The sequence below is a fragment of the Empidonax traillii genome, unplaced genomic scaffold, assembly GCF_003031625.1.
Source record: "Empidonax traillii isolate 1590-97213 ecotype Southwest subspecies unplaced genomic scaffold, ASM303162v1 scaffold890:size686501, whole genome shotgun sequence".
In the NCBI taxonomy this organism is placed as follows: domain Eukaryota; kingdom Metazoa; phylum Chordata; class Aves; order Passeriformes; family Tyrannidae; genus Empidonax; species Empidonax traillii.
This window is the reverse complement of record NW_020956083.1, coordinates 54538-79957: the sequence shown is the minus strand read 5'-3', so window position 1 is coordinate 79957 and position 25420 is coordinate 54538. Positions and strand designations below refer to the sequence as shown.

Below are 25420 nucleotides of genomic sequence, written 5' to 3'. Positions count from 1 at the left end.
TCTTCGTAGCACCTGATGTTATCAGCTCTCGGGGATGAGGCAGCAGCAAAGGAAACCCCTGTGGAAAACCCCTTCAGTTTTTTAGGCATTACTAAGCAAAAAACTGCATCTTTTATAGCTTCAGTCCTCAATTCTGAAAGCATCTGCTAAAAGCAGGGTTTCATGTGATCAAGAGTTTGGGTAGATTTTAAAAGTGAAAAACATTTCCAATAGGACCACCCACCTACCTCTGCAGGGCTCTGTGGCTCAAAAAGGGGCTTCTGCAGGACAAGGAAAACCTTCCAATGACTAAATGCTACTCTGATTACAGATCCCCACCAAGGGATGAAATTGGCTTTCAGTTTGACACAAATCTTCACTGCAAAAACCAAAATGACATTCTCCAATTATTTATTCCCAGCCCATCTCTGGGATCACATCCCTCCACTCGCACACCAGCAAGTGCTCCTGGGACAAGCCACAAGTTCATCACAGGTTATGTGACACAGTGAAGTACAAGACTTTTTTTTTTTTTTTTTTTGGTTTTAAAATCTTGCTACTCTGGGATGAGATCATCCCCCTGTGAGTCATTTTAATCCACAGCCAGCTTGTAACACATAATGAGAAGCAGAACCTTGCTCTCCAATCCCTGCTGCACTGGCCAAGGACATCAGGCACTTTCAGAGCACTCAGTGCCTCGGTGCTCATTTATATCTCCATGCAAGACCTTCATCATGGTCATTACATGGCTTTTGTGATCCTATTCCAGACTAGAGTGGGACTTGAGCATTAAAACTCTTCTGGAGCCAGCCCCAGCCTCTCACCTGACAGATGGAATGACCTCGATCTCGCCCCGCAGCGCCTCTGCCCCAAAGCACGAAGCGCCTTCTGTAATTTTGTTTTAAGCAGATTCAGAAGCATGTGTGTAACAAAAGAAACATCACATCCACTCCTGCACAGTGGTAGGTCGTGGTGCTGCACTTCCACCTGTAAATCCTGAGTAGTTCTGGGCAGCAGCGACTTGTCCTTCAGCCTGACCTGCTGGAGAAGAAGAGTCAGAGGCAAGACATGAACAAATTAGGCAGGTTCAGGTGCTAAAGAGATGGCATCACACAGATTAATCAAACAGACAGACACTGGGATTATGTCTTCAGTCTCTTTTATTTTCATTTACAGAAAAGTATGAATATAAATCAGCAGATTTTAAGGAAAATATTTCAAATATTTCCCAGTCAAAAACACAAGGCTATAGCCAAACCTTCCTGTTTAGAGCCCCAGGACTGCACTGCCCTTTGGGGCAACTCAAGCTCCTTGAAACCTTAAGTCCAAGGGCCAATTTGTCCCTGACATCTTCTATTCTCACAGATTTGAGAAGACTCATTTCCAAGTTCTGACATTACCTCAGCAGTGCAAGATCAACCCTCTGTAAGAATGAGGGTCAGCATGAAATGATGAGACCAGGGAGGGTGAAAACAGAAGGGAAAGATAGACAAGCACAAGCAGGAAAGCATTTACAAAGTGCTATTGCCATGAAACGAAGGCACTTGTTGTTAATTTACTTTGCATTGTTGATTCTTCATTGAGAATACAGAAAAAGATTAATTAAACCTGGGTTCTTACAACCTTTACCGTCGCATTTGCTATTTGGTAAATTCTCATTCCTCTCAAGAAAGGAGGAATTTGCAAGAAGTCATCAGGGTCAGACATGTCTCTCTCAGGGGAGAAAGAAAGAGACTGGCACTTCCCAGCCAGCCTGATTTCTCTGGAAATCGAGGAGGGCAGACAGACAGAGGATTCTGGGTGCCCCCTCTGACACGGAGCAGTCGCTGCTTTGCCTGGGGCTCCTGCTGCTGCCAGACGTGGCACCACAGCCCTGGCGCGCTGGGGCTGCCCGGGGAAGTCAGATGAACAAGAAGCTGTGAACAGAAGGGCAGGAGCAAGTGTCCAGCTGGCGAATTCTCCTCCAGGTTCCCTTGCATCGAGGGTTCCCCACCGCCTGCCAGTGCAACAGCTGATTCCTGAAACACAGTCATCAGAAGGAGACAGTAAACAGGCTGCACCCCCACGGCAGGGAGGTCACAACGAGGGCTTAAATCACCCAGGAAATCCCATTTAGTCTGACAACATCCATTTTCGCTCCATGGCCCCAGCTCTGCCTTTCTACAGCTGTGAAGAGGCAGCAGCCACAGGGAGGCTTGGAGGTCGTACAAGTGAGAAGTAAAACCTCACAGGCACAGAAATGGAGATTTTGCTGTAGCACTGTGCCCATTCCCAGATTTTAGTATTCAGTGGTTTAAGGAAATTCCTCACATCACTGTGTTCCAGCCCTGACATTTGGAGAAGCACAAATACCACAGCTAAATCAACTCTGGCCCTGTGCAGAGCGCTGCCCACAGACAGCCCAGCAGACCCCCCAGCTCTCTTTGGTTTACAGTTCTGTGGAAACTGGAATTACTGTTCTAGCTCCACAAAGATAACCCTGCCCTTGGCTTAATGAGGTGTCATGCTCCAGAGCAGGGATTTATGTGTCACACATGCCTGGAGAAAGCTCGCTGTATTTTTCTTTTGGCTCAGGGTCATTTCAAAATACCAGAATCTACTCAGGGAGGATTAAGATCCCAGATAAAGCAGGCTGTGCACAGAGCAGTCCCATCCCCTTCAAAACTCTGGGCTGCAGCTTTACCTTTACTCCTTAAACACATAAGCTCAACTTGTTTTCTCTCATCTTGCTGGGGGGGAAGGCAAATACTGACTTTGCTATAAATCAGGTCAAATCAAGTCCATCCATCCTCTCCCTCCCTCCCCCCCACAACATGGGCACAAACTGCTGCAGTGTGGACATTCACGTGCTGCAAGCACCACATCTTGCTCCAGATGATGAGGAGCAGCTGATCCTCAGAGACACAGGGTAACAGTTTCACAGATGTCAAGTCTGTGCTTTATTGGTACATCTTCTAGAAGAGGATCCAAAATTAGCAGATCTGTTTCCCAGCTCAATGCTCTGCCTTGTTGATCCTGTAACTTTCTAGAACAAAAAAGGCAATGCAAGCTAGATTATCCTAGATATCCTTACCTGGTGGCCCCAGATCTGGCCATACACCAAGGACTTTGGGAAACATCCTGAGCTTGCATAACAGGGGTTAAAATAGGATAGCATCTTTTACAGAGTGGGAGACAGGTGGAAGGCAGAGATAACAAGCATCTCTCTTCAACTTGAAGCATTTATAAGCCAGACTCCACTTAGACACGAGAAGATAATTAGGAAATACTCAACAAAATATACCAGCATTGCTGAGTTTATTTTAAACTCTGTCAGCTGTTTTCCTTCCTGAGAGTCACTCTTGGAACAATATTTCAGGGAACCAAACGCTGGCACAAGGGGGAAGCCAAGCACAGGCACAGTGTGGGTGGGACACTGAGCACGTGGAGACCTGGGACTGCACGAGGACAGGGCACAGTCACACCCTGCCCACGGCTCTGGGTGCAGTCACGCCAGCAGAAAGTCCAGCTGGGGGTGCACTGAGTGACTTGTGAGCTGATGGAGAAAAACTCAGCACATGCTGCATCCCAGACTCTGGCACCAGCCTTGGCCTCCCACCACCCTCTTTCTCAGGGCAGCAGTTGTGTTCCCATCTTCTTCCAGCTTTCTTTACAAGCATCACATTTACACCCTCCACAGCTGGACAGCAAATCCCAGCCCAAGGAGCCCCAGAGCACTGTCTTCTCACAAGCCTGAATGCTCACATATCAATCACCCTCTGTCTGACAGAAGGGAGGAGCCTTTTCACAGACATTTCCCACATCCCACTCAATGGCTGTTCCCAACAGTCCAGTTTCTTCTCAGAGATCACAGAGGTCCGTTTTTAACTCCAAGACACCTGGTAAAAAAAGTATATTGTTTCTGGAAACAAATGAGAGGATAGCTCTGCTCACATAAAGAATATACCTACAGTAAATACTTCACTTGCGATGCTGATAACAAGAAAGTCAAGTGAGATACTGAGCCCTGGACAACCTCCTTGACCCACCACCCTAAGGTCAAATAGTGACACAGACAATTTCTAGGCTCTGCTCAATTCTGATGGATTTAAACTACCTGCTGAGCCATGGGCTGAGTCCTGACTTCAGTGAACCAGTCACCATTCACCCCAGCTCCATTATCGCTGCCTCCCTCCAGCCTGCCAGCATTTGAGGATCAGATCATCATTCCTACAGGACACAGTCCCCTTTCCTTTGTCCTTCTGTTCCACATAGAGTGCTGTTCACCAGACCAGGTGATGACAATGCCCCCCTCTTTTTGCAGCCCAATGCAGAAATGAATTCCTGAATATATTTTTTATTTTGCTTAATCTGATGCTCCTGACTGGCTCCAGAGTTTTAGTAAATAACATTATTGCAAGCTTTTATAATCATTTACAGGTTGAATGCAGATAACAGCTACTCTTGGCCACACCAGTTCAAATTTTTTCCTTCCTTATCTTAAAAGCTTACATAACAAGCTGAAGAGAGAAGGAACAAACTCTAAAGTGACTTCCTCATCCTGAAAGCCTGAGAAAAACCCTGCCCACAAAGGCCATTATTGGCAGTCTTGGTAGTGCAACACATTGTGTGCTTCAGGCCTGACAATCCTAGTTTAGAGTTTCTAATTCAAACCAGTGTGCTTATTTCAACATTTATATAAGTTTTAAATATATCCCTGCCCAGCACTGATGGGCAACGATTTTCTAAGGCAGGGCTGCTAATCAGCTTCAGAGGATGCCTTTAATAAACCAGCAATGGGAGTACCAGGATTAAAGCAGTGCAGAATTGTGCCTCCAGTGACCACCCCAGAGGTTTGGGAGCCAGGACCCCTCCATTGCTGGCTCTGCCCCAGAGTTGTTTCACAGCCTCAAGCCATTCCCTTCATCTTTGCTGGAGTCCACCCAGTTTGTACAACCTGGGTAGTGCCAATCAATCACCCCAAAGCTTCTTCAGCTCTCCAGGGAAAGGATGCTGAATGCACAGACGTGCCAGTACTTCCAGCCAACCTCAGGTGCCAGCACATACCCCAAGTCCCTAAGCCAGCTACCGTTCACCACAAGTACTCAAAAAGGGTCACTTGGAGAAACAAAATCCCCAGTGCTGAAAAATCAGAAACAGAGTTGGCTTTATTTGACATCTGACAGGACTGATAAATTAACCTTAAAAGCCTGGCTGGAGTGGCTTTAAAACAAAAAATCTCCACAACTGTGCCACTCTGAAGCCAGTGAGATTTAGCAGACTAAGCACAGATAATCCCACACCTAGTCCTGGCTCTGCCCCTGTTTTAATACAGGAGCCTCACCAGGTCATTTCAACTCTTAAAAAAACTCATGGTAAGCCACAAGGAGCAGTGAATATATGTAGAGTGCTCCACAGAGCTCCGTGCAGCACCTTGGGACACTGGAACAAGCGGATCAAGGGAGAAGAATGGAAAATTCAACACGAAAACAAAAGCTAAAACTCTTACTTTCTGCTCCCAGTGCCATCCCCAGAGCAGTGATGACTTCTGGAGTCCAGAGCTGGGTGCTGACACTCCACACAGACCGTGTGGCCCTCCCTGAGGTAGCGCATCCAGTGGGTGTACGAGTGGTGGCTGTGCAGGCAGCCCGGCGTGATGGCCACCAGCTGGAACTCAACACAGTACCTGCAACCAAAGTCACTGAGAGGGTCAGGCAGCTCAATAACCAGGCTAGAGCCCTCCACAGGAGAGCCAGACTAAACTGGAAGACCACAGATCACTAATTAGGGAAAACCAAACAAAACCAAACCAAAAAAAACCGCACCCAAGGTCATTAAGAGCAGAACACGTGGTGTGCGTGCATTTTAATAAGGTTAAATAGGGAATAAAACTACTCTGCTGGTGTTTTCAACTGACATGTTAAATATACAAATAGAGACATAGATTGGTCAAGCATTTGATTAATCTAATTCCAAATCTGGTATCCATTTGCTGAGTCACACTTTCTCCACCAGTTCCTCCCTGTTACCTATAATGGATTTGTAGAGCAGCTTGTGACAGGACCTAAGAGTCGGTCTGTAAAGGTTTTCCTGTGATGATCTCCCTCCTAAGAGAGTGAGGCTGTCACATCTCAGTGGGAGGACTTTCAGATTGACACAGCACTTCTGTGCTTCTGATTTTAGCCAAACCTGAGAAAGAAGCAGGCCAAGCCCAAGGACTGCAGGAAGAACCCCTTGGGAATCACCAGCCTGCAAAGCTGTGTATGAGGGGTTACAGGGTGGGAGATAAGTTTTCCCACCAGCACTGTGTCCCTGCTAGTGAAGAGCCCAGCTGGGAAAGAGGAGGACTGGGAAGGCTGATGCCAGCTCCCGGTGTTTGAGGCACCAGCCTGGATAAAGGGCAGCACACACAGCCACGGCAGAAGGTAAAAAGCAACAGAGCTTTTACCACAGCCCTGCCTGTACCTGTGCTGTGAAACTGCTGCAGGGGAGAACAGGCAACGTGACAGCCAAGGGGGGCTTGGCTGTAACAACTTACCCTGGTCTTTCCTTGCCATCACCTGCAGCTCTTTTCTTCCTCGCTTTCCCAAACCCTCCCGTAGTGATTAATGCCGGGACTGTGTTTACCAAAGAGAAAGGGTACAGAGCGTCAGTGGCAATGCTGCACTAAGGCTCCTTACGTCTGCAAAACAGCAAAGATGGGCTTTTAATGCCACAGGGTTTTACCTTCAGCAGAGACAAAAACAATTCTAATTTTGTATTTTCGTATTATCCATGGCAGTCAATGAATTCACTGGAAAGAGAATCTGTAGAGTTGCCTGAGCAGAGTAAGCCTACTAGTAGGCACACCCAAAAGACAGAGAGAGAGGCAATGCTCACTTAATGCCCACTCTCAACAGGTTTAAAGAAGTCAGCTGCTGTTGACATCCAAACTGGACAAATTTTGACCCCCAAATCAGCAAAAATGACAAACAATTCTTCTAAAACTCAGTAAAGGTGTGTCATGAAAAGCTGATTTGAACCAACTAAAATCAGGCTTTTTCTCCAGAAACTAACTGGAGGTCTCCTCTGCCTGCACTCTGCTCCAGTGCAGAGAAGTCGTATCTTGTCTGACGGGTATTGCTCCTTTGTGACTTTTTGCAAATAACACATAAAACAAAATTTAAAAATATATATAAATGACAAAAAAAGTGTTCAACTTACAGAAGTTTTAAACAGACATATATCTGCCAGCCCTATCAAAATTGCCAGAGATTTACACTTGTGTATGTGAGAGCACAACAGGCCTGCGATATCTCACTTTCGAGACACAGCAGAACACAGCTCATGGCAGGCACCACCTCCAACACTGTCCTGGCAAGGACACATCGAAGCCCTGTGTGGAGAGCTCAGTTCTCCCTTACCCAGGCAGGGCCAGGGCAAACAGGACGGTGCCTGAACACAGCTCATCAAATCCAGTGGAGATCAGCTCTGCTGACTCAGACCAGGGTCCTCCCAACAATCACCCCCCCCAGATACTTTTATTTTCGGTGGCCTTACTCAGGGACTGTTTGCACTCCATTCCTTGCCGAGTCCAGTACTCCACACAGCCAGCCCTCTCCTCCAGAGCAGGACATGCCTCTGCCCCATTCCTGGGCTCCTGAACGATGTGCCTCGTCCGGACACGATACGTTGTCTTGCAAGGCTCTGCACAGCCACTCCAGGAGCTCCACTGAGACACCACACAGGGGACAACTGCAGGAACAGTAACAAAAGGGGGGCGTGGAAGGTTACAGGAATGATGCCAGTGACATGCCTTCTCCAGAAAAGACATTTTTTGACATAGCTCAGTACAACCTTCCTTATTTCAGACCCATCCCACAGTTGTGTCGGTAGTTCTCCTCCCAATAGATTATCTGCCCAGGCTCCAGCCGACCATCACAACCTGACAACCAAGAACAATTCCTTTGGAGAAAAACACTTGCAGGTCAGCCTAGACTCATATATTATTTTCCCCCCACATATTCTCAGTTGGCTTCAGTCCCTCTCCTTGCATTTCTGCACCTCGTGCCCGAGCTGGGTCAGTGTAGGACAATACACCCTGCCAGGACCTCCAGTGTTAGCTGTCAGTGAACAAGGGTTCACTCCCTTGCTGGTTCAGCCCCCGGGTGCCTCAGGCACACGGAGCTGCTGCTGGCCAGCCCACACCCCCATGAACACACTGAGCCAAGGGCTGCCTTCCACCAAAGTCCCTGTGAGCACCTGAGGCCGAGCTCAGGCATGAGGAACTCCCTGGTTCCCAGTCCAGCTCCTCTGCTGCTCTGTCACTCAATTTAAAGATGTGGATGAGCCCATTCAAACCCACTCAGAAGAGCCACCGTGCTCAGCACCTACAGTAACAGACATTACCACTCCAAGACGATGTCCATTACCACTGCACTTACAAGGGCATGCACAACCCTGAGTCCCAGTGATCTCACTGGAACATGACCTGCTGAATGCTGGGACAAATCCCAGCCCTTTTGAGCAGCTCAAGCTCGATGCTTCAGTTTATTCTCAGAACACAGACAACCCTAACTTCAGCATTAACCTCACTGGAAACTGCCTTTGTCTTCAGAAACTTTAGGATGATCATTCAAATGCTACTGCTTTGCTTTTTTGTCTAAAGTCAACACAAACAGCTTTTTAAACCTATTCAAAGACTAGGCATTAAATCAATTATCTAAGTAATTTTGGCATTTCTTATATGCAGCAACACACCACAAATAACCCTTTGCATCGGACTGTAGGCTACCCAACTTTATCATCCCTTTGTGCACTTGATCAGAATATTGAGCTCTTCAGTTTTGTTTGGTGTCAGATATTAATGTATTTTCTTTAATATTTTGCTTTACAAGTCAGTTTGATAAAGTAGCTCTTGAGCAGTGAAAGAAAGAAAACTGCTGGAAAAGGTTAGGTTAGGCTGTGGAGGCAATGCAAGTCAAAGTAGAGCTGAGTCCCTGACCTCCAGGACAAACAAATCACAAGAAATAACACCGAAACACCTCACCCTGCAGAGCAGCAGCTCTGGCAGCTCCCAGTGAGCAGGCACTGCTGTACCTCAGGGAGCAGGTGCTGCTGTTCCCTGGGGAGCAGCTGTCCCTTCTCAGTGCCTGACCACATCCTGCCAACGCATTTTCCTTATTACTCAGCTGTATGAATAGACACAAGAGGTTCCTGTCCATCCCACTTATCCCTGACAACCGCCAAGAGCAGCAGGATTCGGACACAGAGGTGCTGAGGGAGCAGCTGAGAGCCCAACAGCTGTCAGACACCAAAGGCACAGGGGCATCCAGCACCAACACAGCTCCTGAACAGCCCCAGCAGCAGGGGAGCCCAGTCACAGCCCTGTGGCCCTGAGTGTCCTTCCTCGGGAGGGGAGAGGCAAGTTTCAGAGATCCCAGCAGCTGCACTTCCATGCTCCCTGCTGCCCTTGGGAGCTGTGGGTCTACAGATCCACCAGCCTGGCCTCATCCACAGACATACCTTGCTTAAATCACTCTGGAATTAACTTATTTCCAAGCCATTTTCCAGCTCAGTACTGAAAGGAAAAAGACAAACCACAGGAACGTCTGCCCATCTGCCTGGATCGCAACTCTGCTTTGGCACATCTGTGCAGGTTCGAAATCAATGACGTTATGTGAGCAGTGAGAATCCTTGAGGATGCTGTTTGATGGAAGGGAGTATGAGATCGTTCCCCTTATTAAAGTAACTTTTCTCCTTAATTCACATCCGCACTTAGCAGATGTCGTCCCTGGAGGGAGCACTGCTGTGCTCCCCGGGACCCCGACACAGCCGCACGGGCATCGGGGTCCAGGCTCTCGCCGGGTGAAACCTGAAGCTGCAGCTGCCGATGCCTTTTGCAGGACAGCACGGACTGACAGGAGCAACAGATCTGATCCCATCCACAGTAATTCAATCCACAAGAGGGAAAGGGACGGGGCGATTCTGACTCAGTCAGGAAAGGTCCCGTTTCACGTTCCTGTCCCGTAGGAAGACGCAGAAGCATCCTGACCTGCCCAGCGAGCTCCTGCTCCAACGGGACCCCGGCGGGACCCGGCACCCCCGAGAGCCACAGCTCAGGTGGGGAGCAGAGCGCCCGCAGCATCACCGCTCCTTCGGCCGCCCGCCCCCATCCCGCCCGCCCCACGGCGGTGCCCGGACACGCGGCCAGAGCCCGAGGGGGGCACGGACCGCTCCGCTCGGGGCAGCCCAGCCCAGCCCAGCCACTCACCCGGGCAGGTCTCGGCATAGTCGTGGCAGCAGTCGAGGGTGCGGACACACGCCTGGTCGCAGTAACAGGGCCCGGTGGAGCCGTCGGGCCGCCGGCCGGTGCTGAGGCAGGCGGGGTCGCGGCCGGGGCAGCAGAGCCCGCGGGCCGCACACCCGGCGGGCAGGGCCGGCGGCAGCACCAGCAGCAGCAGCAGCAGTGGCAGGAGCAGCGGGACCCAGCGGGGTCTGCGGGCCATGGCCCCGCAGCCACCCGAGCTCCCGCACCTGCCCCCGGCGGCAGCGGCGGAGGGGCCGGGCCGGGCCGGGCGGGGCTGGGCCGAGCCCTGCCGTGGCCGCTCCCCCGGGATCAGCGCGGCCCCAGCCCGGGCGGAGCCCCCCGTGCCGCTGTCCGTGCCCAGCCCCGTGGCAGCAGGTGCCGCTCACACCAACACCCTCCTCTCCCGCCGTACCCGGACAGTCCCGCTCCTGCAGACTTTTCAAACACAAGGTATCATTTCTGCACTGACTGCTGGCACTTACCCGCCAGAGTATCATAAAAGATTATCATCAAAAACGGATGATAAAAGAGACCGTTTTTTGCCTGATTTGACTCCAGCATACGTCAGGAGCCATTAAAAACCTTAAAGGGCTTCATTCCCAGTACAGCAGCTCCTAAGGAACACGATCCAGCTGGCTATTCTGCCTCTCCACAGAATTACTCTGAATTTTCTGCTTACTTTGAAACCCAAGAAGCTTAAAGTGATTACAGCCACTCCTGTGAATTATTTAGCTATTCAGTAGGAAGCAAAAGGCTTTACTGTAACTTTTTATCAAAGAGGCTTACTCTTAAATATTGATCACAACAGATGTTATAGCTTTGCTGAACACTGAACTGGGATTTATAAAACCCACCCACTGATTTTTTGTGAGTGATTATGTTATTATACTAACAATGGGTATGGCCAGAATGTTCCCACTTCAGGGAGACTGCAGCAAAGATGCTTCTGGAAAAACAGAAAATAACATTAGAAGACAGGCTAACACCTTCAGCATGTGCAATGCTGGAGGCTTGGACACAGAGGAGACTTGGCACTGCACCAGCTCAGGTAGAACATGGTAAAATGCTCCAAAAAGATAAGAAATAAAAGGAACTTCAGCTTCTTTGTCTATCGGTAGATGTCTGCAGCAAAGGACAGATGTCTCGTTTTCTTGGCAGTGGTCAGATACTGTCACCTTGGAAATCGCACGTGTGACAAATCCTGCAGTGGGAAAGAGGCAAAAAGGCCAGGAGAGGAAAGAGCACTAGAAATTAGAGGCCATGGGGTCTAGGAAGTAGGAATTTAACGATACCAGGTGTTAATTCCTGCCTCTGCCAATGAGTCACTCCCCGTGTGACCTCAGGTAAGTCATTTAACCAGTGCATGTCTCATTCTTGATCTAGAACAGGAAGGACATTCAAAAAGAGATTGCATTACTCAGCTAATTAGTCAACACAAACCAGAGGCCTGTGTGGCTCTTGTGCAATTCCCTGAGGGGCAGCAACAGAGCACAGTTCCCAGGACCAGCACTGTTGCTTCCATGCTCCCCGTCCCCCTGCCAACACTTGGTGAGGTAGAAGGAACACCTTCCCATTGTTCTGAGACACACAGAACTGGCTGAATAAAAATTAGCTTCTGAAAGCAATGGGGCCACCTAGAGACTGCAATTTTGGCTGACCCTGTGCTGTTAGGAAAGTTGCATCTGGCTCCAGGCATCTCAGCAGGGTTTATAGTCAATCCCCCTGCCAAATTCTTGGGAGCCAACTTTGTTTCTCATCTCACACATTCCCGCAGTAAAAGCAGCTCTCCCTCGTTCTGGGTTGACATAGCCCTAAGGATTTCTTAGGATTTGGGGTTTTTTACCATCTTTAGAGCCTGTCAGGTAATGTCGAAGAAGACAAGGAAACATGGCCCAAGCCACGCTGGACCACATCAGCCCAGGAACAGATTTCTTGCAAGACAACTGCCAAGTCTGAAAGCGGGTCTGTCGGCCCTGTGAGGAGTATTGGAGCCAAGCAAGTGTGCTTTAACAGAAAGGAAATGTGGCTAGTCCATCGCTCAGGGAGAGGTCAGGAGCAGAACAGCTTGCAGGGCTGTCCTTGGCAGTGCAGATTGTGTCTTCCAGCCTATGGGGAACACCACGAGGCAGCTCACCAGGGCAGGTGGAAATGCAGTTTCATCAGCTTACCCAAACCCAGCTGCTCTCCTGGCTGGCCACGCCAGGTTCCTGCCCCCTCACTCGCTTTCCTTCCTTAATTAAGCTGCCCTGTGCTGGAGCTGCCACTGACCCAGTTCCCAGAGGCCTCCTGCTCCCTTCATTAACTCTGAGGGGCGGGAGATGTCACAGATGGAAAGGCCCTTCCAAGGGACAAAGGGGAGTTTGCTCTCACTTTTATTCTGGGTAGTTAACCCATGTCCTTGCCTGCACTACAGGCTGATCCACCCATCTGTGGAATGGGGAATACTGTCCATTACCAGCTCCTTCTTAAACTTCATTTTGCCATAACTTTCACCTCACCCCCCAAAAAATAATAATAAAAAAATATAAATATATTATTTTGAAGCCTAGATAGGATTTACCAGGTTTTTAAATAGGATTTACCCTATTCCCAAGCGTTAGCCCTTAACCTCTAAGCCCCTTCACCTGTTAGCAAATGTATCAGAATGGCAGTGTTTTCCTTGCTCTGTGTTTGTACAGCTCCTTGCACTTGTGCAGGTCTTGGATTCTGTGCATTGCAGCAATAAGGAACCAAGCAGAACTATCATTATGCAGGACAAATTAAAAAAAAAAGGTTCTGCTTTAGAGTGTCTGATTTTACTTTCCACTGTCACAGCCAAGCCTGTAAAAGCATAGAAGGAAAGTAGCCAACCAGGTGATCTGATTTCTTGGAGCTGATTTCTACAGCTATAGGGCCACAGGAGAGCTGGCTGCCACCTCATCCAAACCCTCCTGCAAGGCTCTCACAAGGGATGCTCTGCTTGTTCATTACATTGCAGCAAGAAGCACAACCAGCTCCCAAGAGCTTTCCAGAACATGAGTCAAATCAACAGCAATGGCAACACCACTTGTCCAAGTGAAGGCAAAGGTCAGCATTTCCACCTATGCTTTTGCTGCTGTGAACAGGTACTGACCTGAAAATCCACAGCAGAGTCCATTCTGTGCCTGCTGCCTGTCCTGCCTCACACCCAGAGTGTGCCAGGGCTCTCTTTCCCAGGCTTAGAACTGAAAAGACATTTAAATATCATTCCCCTGGTGTACACATCTTCTAGTTTTTAGCACACAGAGATATGGGAGAAGAGTTGATACCAAGCAAGCTTCAGATATTTTTCTGAAGCAAATCTGAAGATAAATCATATTATGAGCCCATGTGTTTGAGATTCTTGTCTTTTGCCAAAATAGAGAGGAACATTGAACCAAATAGTCCTAAACTCCACCTGCTAATGAAGCCCACCCAGGATGGTGATCTCATTAGGACTAAAGGGAGATTTGGCCAGCACACCTGAACTAGGCTATTGACCCAGAAACCAAAAAACATCTCATCTAGAGGATTTGTCTGGATTTTTCTGCGTGTGCTCAGGAGGCCAATAACTGCTGCATACCTCTTCAAATGTGTCTTTGCCACCCTTGTAACACTCCCCTTCAGCTGACTGGGAAGAGGAGAACACCCTTCAGCTTCCCAGAGCAGCAGAGGGCAGCATCCTCTCTGGAGCCCCACTGGATGACCAGCAGGGTCCAGCCTCTCTGCTGGCTCTCACCTCACCAGTCATGTCCCCAAGACACAGATTCCTGAGGTACTGCCGAGAGAATCCACACCACAGCAGAGCAGCCATGGCTGAGCAAACACCTTCTTGGATTGAAACCCCAAAAGCCTTTATTCCTTGACTCCAACACACATAAAATGCTGCACTGTAAGGCCATGGGGGAAGTCAGGCTAGAAGAGAAGCGGGGAAGTCCCCCTCCTCTCATCCAGGTGTGGCCAAAGGCACAGAAACACAGATATTCTCCATCTCTCTGCTGCCAAAAACCACTACACAACCCATCACATGCTGCCTCTCCACAAGGAGCTGGGCTGTGACTCACACAGGGCATAAAGGAAACAAACTCGTTGCCATTAAAAAGCTGTTATCTTTCATGAACGCTGGAGAGGGTTTAAAGTGGCCAAAAGTCTTACTTAGAAAATAGGAAAGATAAATACTTTAATAAAAAGCTTTTAGTGGTTTTCTGTCTGGGTCTTCTGCTTTCCTAAAGAAAAGGAAAGGAAACCAGCCAGCTTTTCTGAACCCGGTACTTTATGTTTTCATTTTTCTTTCCTAAAAGAAAATAATGGAACAATTTGTGAGAATCTGAGCCACGAGGGGATCCTATGAACATGGTAAGCCATATTCCTTCCCCTAAGCAAAAGAAAACCTTTGGACAGGTTTGCATTAAGTCAAACCTGGAAATTTTCCCTGCTCTGTGAAGGCACATGGTGACACCTGACTCCACAAAACATTACTGGGAATCTTTTAAATCTCCAATAACCACATGACAAGACACATTCCCCGTCAGAAGAAACACAATTGCCTCTACCAATTCCACAAGCTACCTGGCCCTCTCCCACATTAAACCAAGAGCAGTGCCTCGCTTTTCAGATTCCTCCCAAAGTAGCTCCTTTCTCCTGCTTTCACAGCTGCCTCTTCAGCCCTTGCACCTCTGCATCCTCCTCCAATGCTGCTTCTCCTGCAGCCCACACTGAGAGGTGGCTCCAGGGGCCATCCCTTGCTCCCTTTCTCCCTCCTTCCTATCACTGACTTGGGCTGGGCTCAGTCTCCTGCTCCTGTAGCCTGAGGGATTCTGTTGCTGGTGTTTAAGGATAGAAAAGTCCAAGAAGAACACATATTAAACAGTCAGGGACTTCTCCCAGCAGGTCTTTCCTTACTCCAAAGAACCTGTGGCTCAACTTTTTACCTTCTTTAACAAAGATTGTTTTATTCCCTTCCTATGAGGAATCTCTGATTGTCCACGAGACGCTACACAAGAAACAAGAAAGGCACACAACCCCCAGAAACAGCATCCCAGGTCACATCCCACAGAATCAGTGTTCCCACTCACCATTCCTGTCTCCCCTAAGCTGATGGCTTTGGCTCATGTATTCTCAGCAGAGGAGCCTGGGACTCCAGGCCAGCATTGCTCCTCTTGAGTCACAAGGCAACAGCTGCTGCTCACAGAGGCCAGAATCCAGGCCCCTTTATTTTTTCACAAGTGGTTATTTATAAGATTAATATGAAATAGCTTAAACATCTTCATTTTCTCTAACTAATAAATCTAGGAGAAACATCAAAGGTGGTTTTCTTAAAAGAGACAAGAAAGATGGATATTGTCCTTCCACGCAGCATAAGACCCACAGCTACAGAAAGCCACATTTTTTAATTTACTGGATTGTCAAGTCAGTTGAGCTGTTCTGTGAGTCAGCAACTGCAAATGGGTCATCTGCAACTTGCAGCATCAGGCTCCAGGGCAACAGAGCCCCACTTCTCCCCTGGGGCCCTGTACAGTGCAGGAGCAGTTGGGGATAGTCCTCAGCACAGCTTCTTCAATGCAGTCATCAGCCAGGCCACACGTTTTCCACTCTAAGTCTCTCCCCAGTTGGTAGGAAGCAAAGCAAAGGGAAAGCAAATCCTAAAGTGGTACAGATGCTGCTTAAACAGGACACTGAAGTGTCTCTCTAATTCAAGAGCATGCTTAAATGTGGTACTTGAAATCCTGCACTGCACACAGACAGAGTTATTCTGACTAACCAGGCTCTGTAATGAGCTGGATGAGCTGCAGAAGGAGGCAGATAGACTCACTAGAACTGGTCCTGCCAGTTGAGTGCACTTCCTAAGAAACCTTGGCTTTAAATAAATTCCTCCAATAAACTGAACACACATTGTATTTGACTGAGACAGGTGAGATTTGAAAGACAATTGGTTTAGCACCAATATATGTTTCAGAGATTTAAATGGCCCAGTTGGAAAATCGTACTGCCAACATCAGCCAAGCTTTAGCTGCCACTGGTATCTACTTTAGTCACAGCTAAAGTACAGAGAAGCAGACGTTTATTTGCAATAGGGCAGCAGGTGAGGAAAACAGAGGCCTTACCTACAACCAGTGCATTTCCACAGGAGATTCAAGGCCACCCATCTGCACAAATCCTCTCTCTGCACATGACAGCTAAACACTCCACGGAACATTAAGAAGCAGCACAGAAATGCAATGGAAAATAGAGCTAAAAATCAAAGCATTGGCCCAACCTCACCAAAGTCAACCTCAGCACAGGGTCCTGTCATGACTGGCATGATGCAGTAATGATGCACCAGATGCAGTAATAGCAGGGATGAAAATAAACAGAACCTGTATCACTACCTCACCTATTTAAAGTTTTATTCAATTGACACAATTTACATGACAGAAATGATCCCATTTATTTTCTTAAATGAGAGCAGAAGCTGGCACAGGCAGGCACTGAGCAGTCATGCTTTCATATTCCCTGGGCAGAACTAAGTCAGGTTCTGCACTTTACAATTCAGTAAATGCAAAGAGAGAAAAAGATTCTGCTTTATTTTACTTGGAATAAGAAGCACTGATTTTTTCCCTCTCCTCTAGAAATTAACTTTTTTTTTCTTTTTTTTAGAAGCCACAAGCCAGGGCACCATGCATACAGCTCTCACAGGACAGGGGGACTGCTCCTAGTGTTCCAGTTCCTGAGGTCTTTGCTCCCAGTATGAGGGAAAATGAAGATGAATAAACCCTGAAAGATCCTCCTAACATTTCCCTCGCTACAGAGCTATCAGGGATCCTCTCTAGGTTTAAGGATCAGGCCAACCTGGAGCAAACCCCAACTCACCCGTGGCTGAACCCAGCGATGCATTCCTGACGGCTTGAAAGATTCTGTCTTCTGTCAGCCTTGCAGACCTCCCAGGCAGCTTTATATCTTCCTCCTCCCAGCACTTGAGCTACAGCTGGGGAAAGAACAATGCTGTGATGGATGAACAGACTCCCATCATCAGACAGAGGGAACATCTGAAAACACCCAGATAAGGGTGAACTTTCCTCTTCAGTGTGAGGGAAAATCATTTGGCTCATCCATGGACATGTGCCTTTTTCAGTTTCCCTTTCACAATTCAGACAGGGAGAAGGCAGCTCAGGAGACTGTGACCTTTCCCTATTGTTCAAAGAAAGAAGAAATATAATAATAATAATAATAATAATAATAATAATAATAATAATAATAATAATAATAATAAAAGGAAAAACAGCAGGGGAAAACCCACCAATGCCTTTCCAGCAGCCTGCAACACAGGGCCAGAGAGGCATCCACTCGCAGATTGTGAGGAAAAGGCTTGGGCAGTAGGCTGGGCCATCCTATGTGCCTGTCACATCCTGTCCATACAGCCCTGATTCTGCTTTCTGGCACCAAGGAAATCCTCTGTGCTTCCTCCCTGCTCTGCTCTATTCCTCCAAGTACTTTTCTCCAGGAAAAAAAAAAAAAAAGGCAGGAAAAGAACAGCAAGGAGCAGATTTGCAACTACTTTATAAACTAACAAGATGACTCAGCAGTTGACCCTTCCTCACCAAGCCTTCCACTTGCCAGAGGGCTATGGAACAGCAGGTGTACCTGGTCAGTTCTGGCAGGGAAAAAAGCAAAGTCTGTGTGGAAATACATTCACCAAGTCACTGTAACTCCTTTTGAGAAGCAAGGCCCCACCAGTGTCCCTCTCACCCCCGCCAACATTGCCACTTACCTTCACAGCCAGCGAGCCCGCCAAGGAGAACTTCAACAGCACTTAATACCCAGCGCATCACCCTGGATCAGAGGGAAGACTGGCAGGACCATGCACATAGTTCAGAGGAGTGACAGAGCACGTTTACAGAAGGAAATCATGGCCAGCAGCACAAAATGTGTCACCCATGTGACACAGCAGCAGCCACTGTGAAGGACAAGCCTGAGGTGCGGGTTTAGGTAAGCCAGGAACCAGCCCGAGATGCAACATTGCTGCTGGCACCTTTGGCAAACACCCTTTTCTCCAGGCAGTTTTCCCAAGCCCTGCTAAGGCGTTTCCACAGCAACATAAATTGCTGACTAACAAAAGTTCTCAGACACTTCCAGTCCTCCTCTGTAGATTTCCAAGAAAATTGTGCCTATAAATATCCTGCTGTAAAAAAAAGTGACAGCAAATACTCAGAGGAAAAGTCTGCTTCGAAATGCTGGTGGCCAGGGCCTGATCCACAACCACTGAAAAATGGATTCACTCTCAAGACAGGTCTTTCCCCGTGAGGGCTATATCTCAGAGAAAAAATGTTTTTATATTAGACAAAATTCTTGCAAGCATGAATGGAGACCAAGCCAGTGTAACAATTACAGCACTGCTCTTGTGAGGCTGCAGATGATCTGCAGCCATTTGCATGAGATGGCAACCAGCTTTATTCATCAGCAGCCTGGATTTGGGAATATTGGTGGGGGTTAGGCAGTGTCCATCCCTGCTGCAACTGAGCAGCAGAGAGTGAGTGTACGTACTCCAGGCTGCTAAACAAGGGCAGGGATAGAGCTCAGTATTTCTTCTCACTGAGAAACAGTACCCAGAACTGACCTGGCTCTGTCCAGGGCCAAAATCCAAGCACCCCAGTGTGTGTGGGATGATCAAAAGCACAAGCCTCATGTGCCAGTTAAGGAGCAGCCCAGACCCAGGATGCTGTTGACTGCAGCCACAGCAGGAAGAGTGGAGCAGAAAAGCCTGAGCAGTGTCTTCCAGAGCAGGCCTGGGTGTGGACACATTGCCCACCTGCAGGGAGGGGCTCTTGGGAACGGGCTGCACAGAACCCACCTGGGCAAGCAGCTCCTCATGGGGCTGCACGTGCTGACTGAGCAGCCCTGAGCAGCAGCTGAGCCTCCCCAGCCCGTGGGAAGGACACCTCCCATCCTGCCATCCTGCTGTCCCTCCTGAGACAGCACCCGCAAAGGTCCTGCTGGCCCTGGAACGGTGCATGAACCCGAGGGAGTCTGCAAAGCAGAGAAATGAGGGCAGCCCCCGGATTTGGTATTTGCTTTGAGAAAAGGCAGTCAAGCTTATTCTGAGCACTAGAGGGAAGACTTCAAGGTGACCCATCCCCAGCATTCAAAACTGAGCAGAGAAGGCGACAGGCACAGACAAGTGCAGAGTATCCAGTGGACATTTTTCCAAATATAACACTAAAGAAATCAGGCAGATTCTCAGGTAACACAGACAGAGAGGATCCTGAACCTGTTTGCATTTCCAAGACACCCCACCATCGGAAGGTATCTGCCAAAAAGGGTAGAAGACGAAGAGGTTATAGCTGCAGAACACCTGTTTAAAACACAAGATGCTGCAGGAGACAGAAACACTCTGCTTCAAGACAGAGTCTTCCTCTTACTGCCTGTGGGGCAGTTTGAGGGTCCTGAAATCTGGATCTTCCTAGGGCAGTTACAAACCTGAGTTGTGCTTCACTGGCTGTCCACTAACATCCAGCCTGTCAGCTGGTGTGTCTGACAGTCTATCACTGAGCAGAGATAGAAGAGGAAATAACACAAAAAGTAGAAGCAGCAATGAGTAACTGGACTGTGCCTTGCTATAAGCTAATGCAGCTGCTAAGAGATGAGTCTAAAAAGAATATAATCATCACCATGTAGTCAAGATATGCCTGGGTCTTTGGGAATACAAATGTTAAACCTTTCCCTGTGTATGAAAATCTATTAAAAGCAACATCAGACAGAGAAATAATCTGTTGTATTTTCCTCTCAGATGCTCATGGCACCAAGAGACAGATCTGTTTGAGAAAAGTAAACATTTGGTTAAGCACACCAGCCCCATGAACGACTCCAGGCTTCACTTTAGAAAGTTACACAAGTACCTACAGCAAGGTCTGTTCCTGTTATAACTGAACTGGCCATTCTGCCTGTCCCCACTGCCCTGCTCAGCCACTCCTATGCTGGCATTGTGCTCTGCAGGCCTCCAGAGCTGGTTGGGAGCTCCGTGGGCAGAGAAAGAGCTGCAAGTCAGCCTTTATCCAGAACATTCCTGCTGGCCTCCATCTCCTCCTTCAATCCACCCAGGGGACACAGGAGCTGACCAGGGCTGGCAGGAGTCAGGTTAGGGGAAGCTCTGAGGAGAGAGATTGCTTTAAAATCAGTGTTAAACCTGCCCGTGCCCATCTCTTATCAAAGCACCATAGTAAGAAATTTCCAAATTGTCTAAGCTCCGCACTTGCTACAGACCCAGAAGTCTGTGCTGGTTTCTCCATTCACTGGGAGGCTCCAGCACGGCCCGTTGTGGGGTCAGTCGTGGCGGGTTTGGGCGGTCTCTGGTCACACAGAACGAGGCGTCCCCGGCACAGCCCGTTGTGGGGTCAGTCGTGGCGGGTTTGGGCGGTCTCTGGTCACACAGAACGAGGCGTCCCCGGCACGGCCCGTTGTGGCCCCGCCCGCGCTCTGAGGGGCTGGAGCGGCCGCACAGCGCCCCCTGCCGGCCGGGCCCAGCCCAGCCCACACGGCCCGGCAGAGGGCCCTGACACACCAGGCGATGACACAGGCAGCAAGGCACGCTGGTGCTCTCGGCTACCTCTGGGGGACTGAGAAATTTGGTGCTGGAAATACCTTTTCTCTTCTCCCTCAGCACGTGTCCAATCCACGTTTCACGTTCCTGCTCGGCAAACCTGGCAGTTTCCCAAGCAGCACTCAGGGAGGGCTGCAGGATCCCTCGCCAGGTCTAACCAAAGCAGGTGTTCCACCAGAGGCAGATGTCCAAATCCTCATAGGCCTGACAGCAGCTCCCCTTCCTTCCCAGACTGTCACTTCTCTGTAAGACTCGTGTAAGAGAGACCAGTGACTTACCTGAGAACATGCTCATCTACATCTTCAACCAGGTCAGCCAAAACCCTGAGATCAGTGTTCAACACCAGCTGCTCCAGCAGGGGAGCTCCAGGAGCAGCTGAGGCAGAGCCTTGGCCAGAAGCCACAGAGTGCACCTCTCCCCTCAGCACAGACCAGGGACATGCAGCACTCCCGGGTCTGTACATGAGATCATGCCTTCTCTCTTGGCTTGAGGCAGCTTAGTCAGCCCTACACAGCATCACTGTTGCTACCTCAACTCCCATAACAAGGTAGATCCAGGTATGAGCTGTTAACTGTGTGAGTTAAGAATTTCAGTTAACTTTGAAGTTATATATATATATAAATCAACAGTTAAAGAGAATTTCAGTCACCAGTTAAGTTCACCGAGTATTCAGATTTTATTAAACAGGCTCTAACAGTACAAAAACATACTGTGGTCCAGCATCCCAGACACCCCCTCCTCAGTTCACAGGCTGCCAGAGATGAAACACTAAAGCTTTCTGGATGGCAGGGGAGAGCCAAGCCCTGACTCCTCTCCTTACACACAAGGCCCTCCTCCTGTACTTGTCACTGCTCCAAGGAGAGCCTTCCTTGCTTGTAATGGCGGGGGCAGGATAACAGGAGCTGTCAGGCAGGGAATGCAGCCCCTGCAGACAAAGCATCCAACTGCATTAAACATGCAGCAAGTTCCAGAATCCATTCCAGTTACATGCCTTGTACCCAAGGGACAAAAAAATGTAACACCCTCCATCTAAGCTGGCAGGACACCAATTCATCACTCCTGCCAGCTCTGAGGAAAGGCCAGAGCTGTCACAGGGTGATGTGAATACTGTGGCTTGGACAAGGATCCGAGGCAGCAGCACAAGGGCAGCAGAAGCATCTGTCTTCATTAGCAAAACACTGAAACGCCAGCAGGGCCCAGGACAACTTCTGACAAATCTCAACCTGTCAAGGAAACAGCCAACATTTTATTTTGTCTGAACACTCTGCCACAAACAGCAAATACACAGCTTCCAAGATCACCCCCAGCATTCTCAAAATCCCCTGTAAGACAAGGGATGCTCTGCAAAAAGCAGAAACCTGCTCCCAGGATGCACTCAAACTGCACTGTGGGAGCTTCTAGAGCAGGACTTGTAAACAGCCCGGTGGAGCTGACAGAGCAGAGAGTGCCATAGAAACACAGTCAGCTCAACCAGTTCCACTGTCTGACACAGAGCACTTGTTTCCTTTTGCATCCAGGGGTGCAGACAGAGAGGACACTGCTGCTCTTCAGATACCCCAGCCTCCCTGGACACAGGGCAGGTGCACAACAGGCACCTCAGCATGGGGCTGGAACTGAGTGAGCCAGTGCCAACAGCTGCTTTATCCAATGAAGTTCTGTTAAGCACGTTTTCTAAAGCATTACTGAAATCCTAACCCAACAAATTTTAAATGTCCCATAGTTGATCTGGAAGAAAAAGAACACCAAAACAATCCCTCTCTTGCAAATAGACACACTTCTGGAAGCTAACTTCCCCCCCCCTTCTCAAGGCATTCAAAACCTCCCACTCAGAGGGGCAAAAAACCCCAGCGAAGTATCAAGAACAAAAGCTCCCTGACTCTTCAAGAAGCCACTCATTTTCACACTGCTTAAATGCAGCAAGACAAAAATAATACATTTATCCCCTCGAACAGAAACCTGCCAGAGCTCTCTGCCATTTACTCGGGAGCTTTAGAGAGCAAGAATTCTTTCACTTTTGATCCTAAAGTTGTTCAAGCACATCAGTATTACATGTCAGTATTACTATGGTAGGAGCAGCCTCTGGTGTTGCCTTGGAATGTGCAGCACACCCTGCAGAGGAGCCTCCTTATATGCCATGAAAGCATTGTGCACCTCTGGAACACGTGTGACTAAAAGTCTGCATCAGCATTGCCCATCTGGAAGGGGAAAACAAGGCTGAAGTCACTGAGACAGATGCTTTTCAGCTGAACATTGAAACAATCATGTGAAAAATCTTCATGTCCAGAACAACTGACAAGGCATTAATCCCTGCAGGAAACTGGAGTATTTTAACAGGGATTGATACTGTGGTCTAAAACTTAAAAGGGCCCTTTCTGCAACACTCAAATCTCCACACTGCCTAATCTTCACACACATGAAGCTGTCAAAGCACTGTAGAAGCAACTCCCTTGCAGAAATGTGTTTTTTCTTTCTTTTTTAAGCCAGTGAACATAAGTGGATCCAATACTTACCATTCTCTCCTGTCAGAGGGCACGCACGGTGGAACAAAACAGACAACTGCCCTCACCACACCATCACTGCCAGCCTTCACTTCAGGTCTCCCAGAGGCTCAACCCCTGTCTCTGCCTTCACAGGGTCCTGTGGGTAAAGACAAAGGAAAAGTCAGCACCAGGCCCTGCCAGGGTGTGGGACACAGCAGCACTTCCCTGCTGGTGCATCAGACATGATCTGGCTTGAAAAGCAAGAAATCAACACTGTCGCTCTGATGGGGAAAAAATTTAGTCATCACTTACACCAGCGAGTCCCCAGGAGCTGTGGCTGCTCACCCACTGCATCCCTGCCACACTCCCACCTTCCCCAGCAGATCCACTGGGACACAGCTAATGGCAGAGGAAATGGCAAAGCCACGCCCACATCTGCATCCCTTCCAATCCCTCACACCCAGGCCAGCAAGGGGCAGGGCAGACAAGACTCAACCACCAGTCCCTCTTAAAGGGACACACTTCACCAGAACAGTTCCTGTCCCTTACTGGGATAGCTGCTCTGAGCAGCCCCTCACCCACCTGCCTATGCAGGGTGTTAAGTGAGCCTGTGAACACAGCACAGCAGGGAAACAAACAGGACAGAGCCGTGAGCTCCTGTCCTTCTCCAGCTCAGCACACACCAGTCCAGCTTGCAGAGTCCCTGCCATGCTGGTTTCTTCACAAACCACATCTGCCACTCTGGACATGCTGGAACAGGAGGCCCAAAGGACCTCATTGCAATGGTCACGCATAAGGGAAATCCTTCCACTTTCATCTCTTCAGTACGCACATCTGTCTAGTCTCCAGGGACAAAGAAGGAACAACTCCCTTGCAGAAAAAGGTATTTCCTCCCCTCTACTTTTTTTTTTTTTTCAATTTAAATTTAACATGTGATTTACAGTTACTTTCAGGACTTACCATTATTTGCTAGTGTGCAGGCACAGTGGAGCCAAACAGACAACTGCCCTCACCACATCATCACTGCCAGATGAAGCCTTCACTTCAGGTCTCCCAGAGGCTCAACCCCCTGTCTCTGCCTTCACAGGGTCCTGTGTTGGTAAAGTCAAAGGAACAGTCAGCACCAGGCCCTGCCAGGGTGTGGGACACAGCAGCACTTCCCTGCTGGTGTATCAGACATGATCTGGCTTGAAAAGCAAGAAATCAACACTGTCGCTCTGATGGGGAAAAAATTTAGTCATCACTTACACCAGCGAGTCCCCAGGAGCTGTGGCTGCTCACCCACTGCATCCCTGCCACACTCCCACCTTCCCCAGCAGATCCACGGGCAACGATGGGGTTCATGCTAATCTTTCCCCAGAAATAGCTAACTGGCCATAATGCTTGACAGGCAGGGAAATATCCCCCCCAAAAAACTAAGAAAAAACACCAATGTACGGGGGGTTCCAGAGCAGAGCACAAGACAGTCAAGGCAAATAACAGAGGCACCAAGCAGTGCTGCCCATGCAGGAGCCGTGCAGGCCGCAGGGAGGCACAGCTCGGCCATGAGCACTGGGACTCGCAGTGCCCAGCGCTGTCCAGGGATGGGCAGGACCCCGAACCACCCCCCACCGGCCTGCCCGGGCTGCAGCCCCTGCCCCTCCAGAGGGACCTGCCGGGCCAGCGACCGTACCCACACGTGACAGCTCCCCAGGGACACCAACGCGTCGCAGGATCAAATTATTTATATATATATATATTAAAAATATATCTGAATACAATTAAACATTATATATTTAAATGTGTATATTTAAACCGGTAATACACAGTCACTTTCCGCACTCACCGCTCCCCCCCCGGCAGGGCCTCAGTCCCTGCGGCGCCCCCCGGGCAGGAGCCCCCATTGCCGGCCTGGCCTCGGTCATGCGGCGTCCCGAGCTCCGGCTCGCCCTGCGGGGAAACAAAAGAACAGTCAGCACCGAGAACAGTCAGCACCAGCCCTCGACCGCCCCCGGGCCCGGCGGCGGCTCCGCTGGTGCATCAGACACGACCTGGCTTGGACAGCAATGGTCAACACTATCGCTCTGACGGGGAAAGAGTCATCACTCCACCAGCGAGCGCCCGGGTCGGTGTGGGGAGCTCCAA

The 25420-nt window shown here is 49.1% G+C and overlaps 1 protein-coding gene, 1 long non-coding RNA gene and 3 other non-coding genes across 5 annotated transcripts; all 5 read right to left on the bottom strand.

Annotated features, from left to right (window-relative positions):
• Positions 1–1588: 1588 nt before the first annotated feature.
• On the bottom strand, positions 1589–10445 carry LOC114067267 (somatomedin-B and thrombospondin type-1 domain-containing protein-like). Its single transcript, XM_027902580.1, has 5 exons — positions 10211–10445; positions 7498–7692; positions 6497–6575; positions 5468–5644; positions 1589–1997 (listed from the first exon to the last, which is right to left on the bottom strand). Exons 1-5 carry the CDS (start codon positions 10443–10445, stop codon positions 1880–1882), a joined length of 804 nt encoding a protein of 267 aa, XP_027758381.1. The 3' UTR covers positions 1589–1879.
• Positions 10446–21471: 11026 nt separating this feature from the next.
• Positions 21472–25420, bottom strand: LOC114067282. The gene is made up of 4 exons (XR_003573369.1): positions 25122–25420; positions 24257–24387; positions 23327–23453; positions 21472–22039 (listed from the first exon to the last, which is right to left on the bottom strand). It is a non-coding gene; the product is annotated as an uncharacterized LOC114067282 (long non-coding RNA).
• Positions 23524–23614, bottom strand: LOC114067290. The gene has a single exon (XR_003573371.1). It is a non-coding gene; the product is annotated as a small nucleolar SNORD12/SNORD106 (small nucleolar RNA).
• On the bottom strand, positions 24460–24550 carry LOC114067289. The gene has a single exon (XR_003573370.1). It is a non-coding gene; the product is annotated as a small nucleolar SNORD12/SNORD106 (small nucleolar RNA).
• Positions 25307–25390, bottom strand: LOC114067292. The gene has a single exon (XR_003573372.1). It is a non-coding gene; the product is annotated as a small nucleolar SNORD12/SNORD106 (small nucleolar RNA).

Coding starts and splice junctions, on each gene's coding strand:
- LOC114067267 (XM_027902580.1), bottom strand. CDS start 10,445: ATGGCCCGCAGACCCCGCTGGGTCCCGCTGCTCCTGCCACTGCTGCTG. Junction 6,576..7,497: donor GGAGTGCAAACAGTCCCTGA/GTAAGGCCACCG, acceptor TGGTAAACACAG/TCCCGGCATTAATCACTACG. Junction 5,645..6,496: donor GATGGCAAGGAAAGACCAGG/GTAAGTTGTTAC, acceptor CTTTGGTTGCAG/GTACTGTGTTGAGTTCCAGC.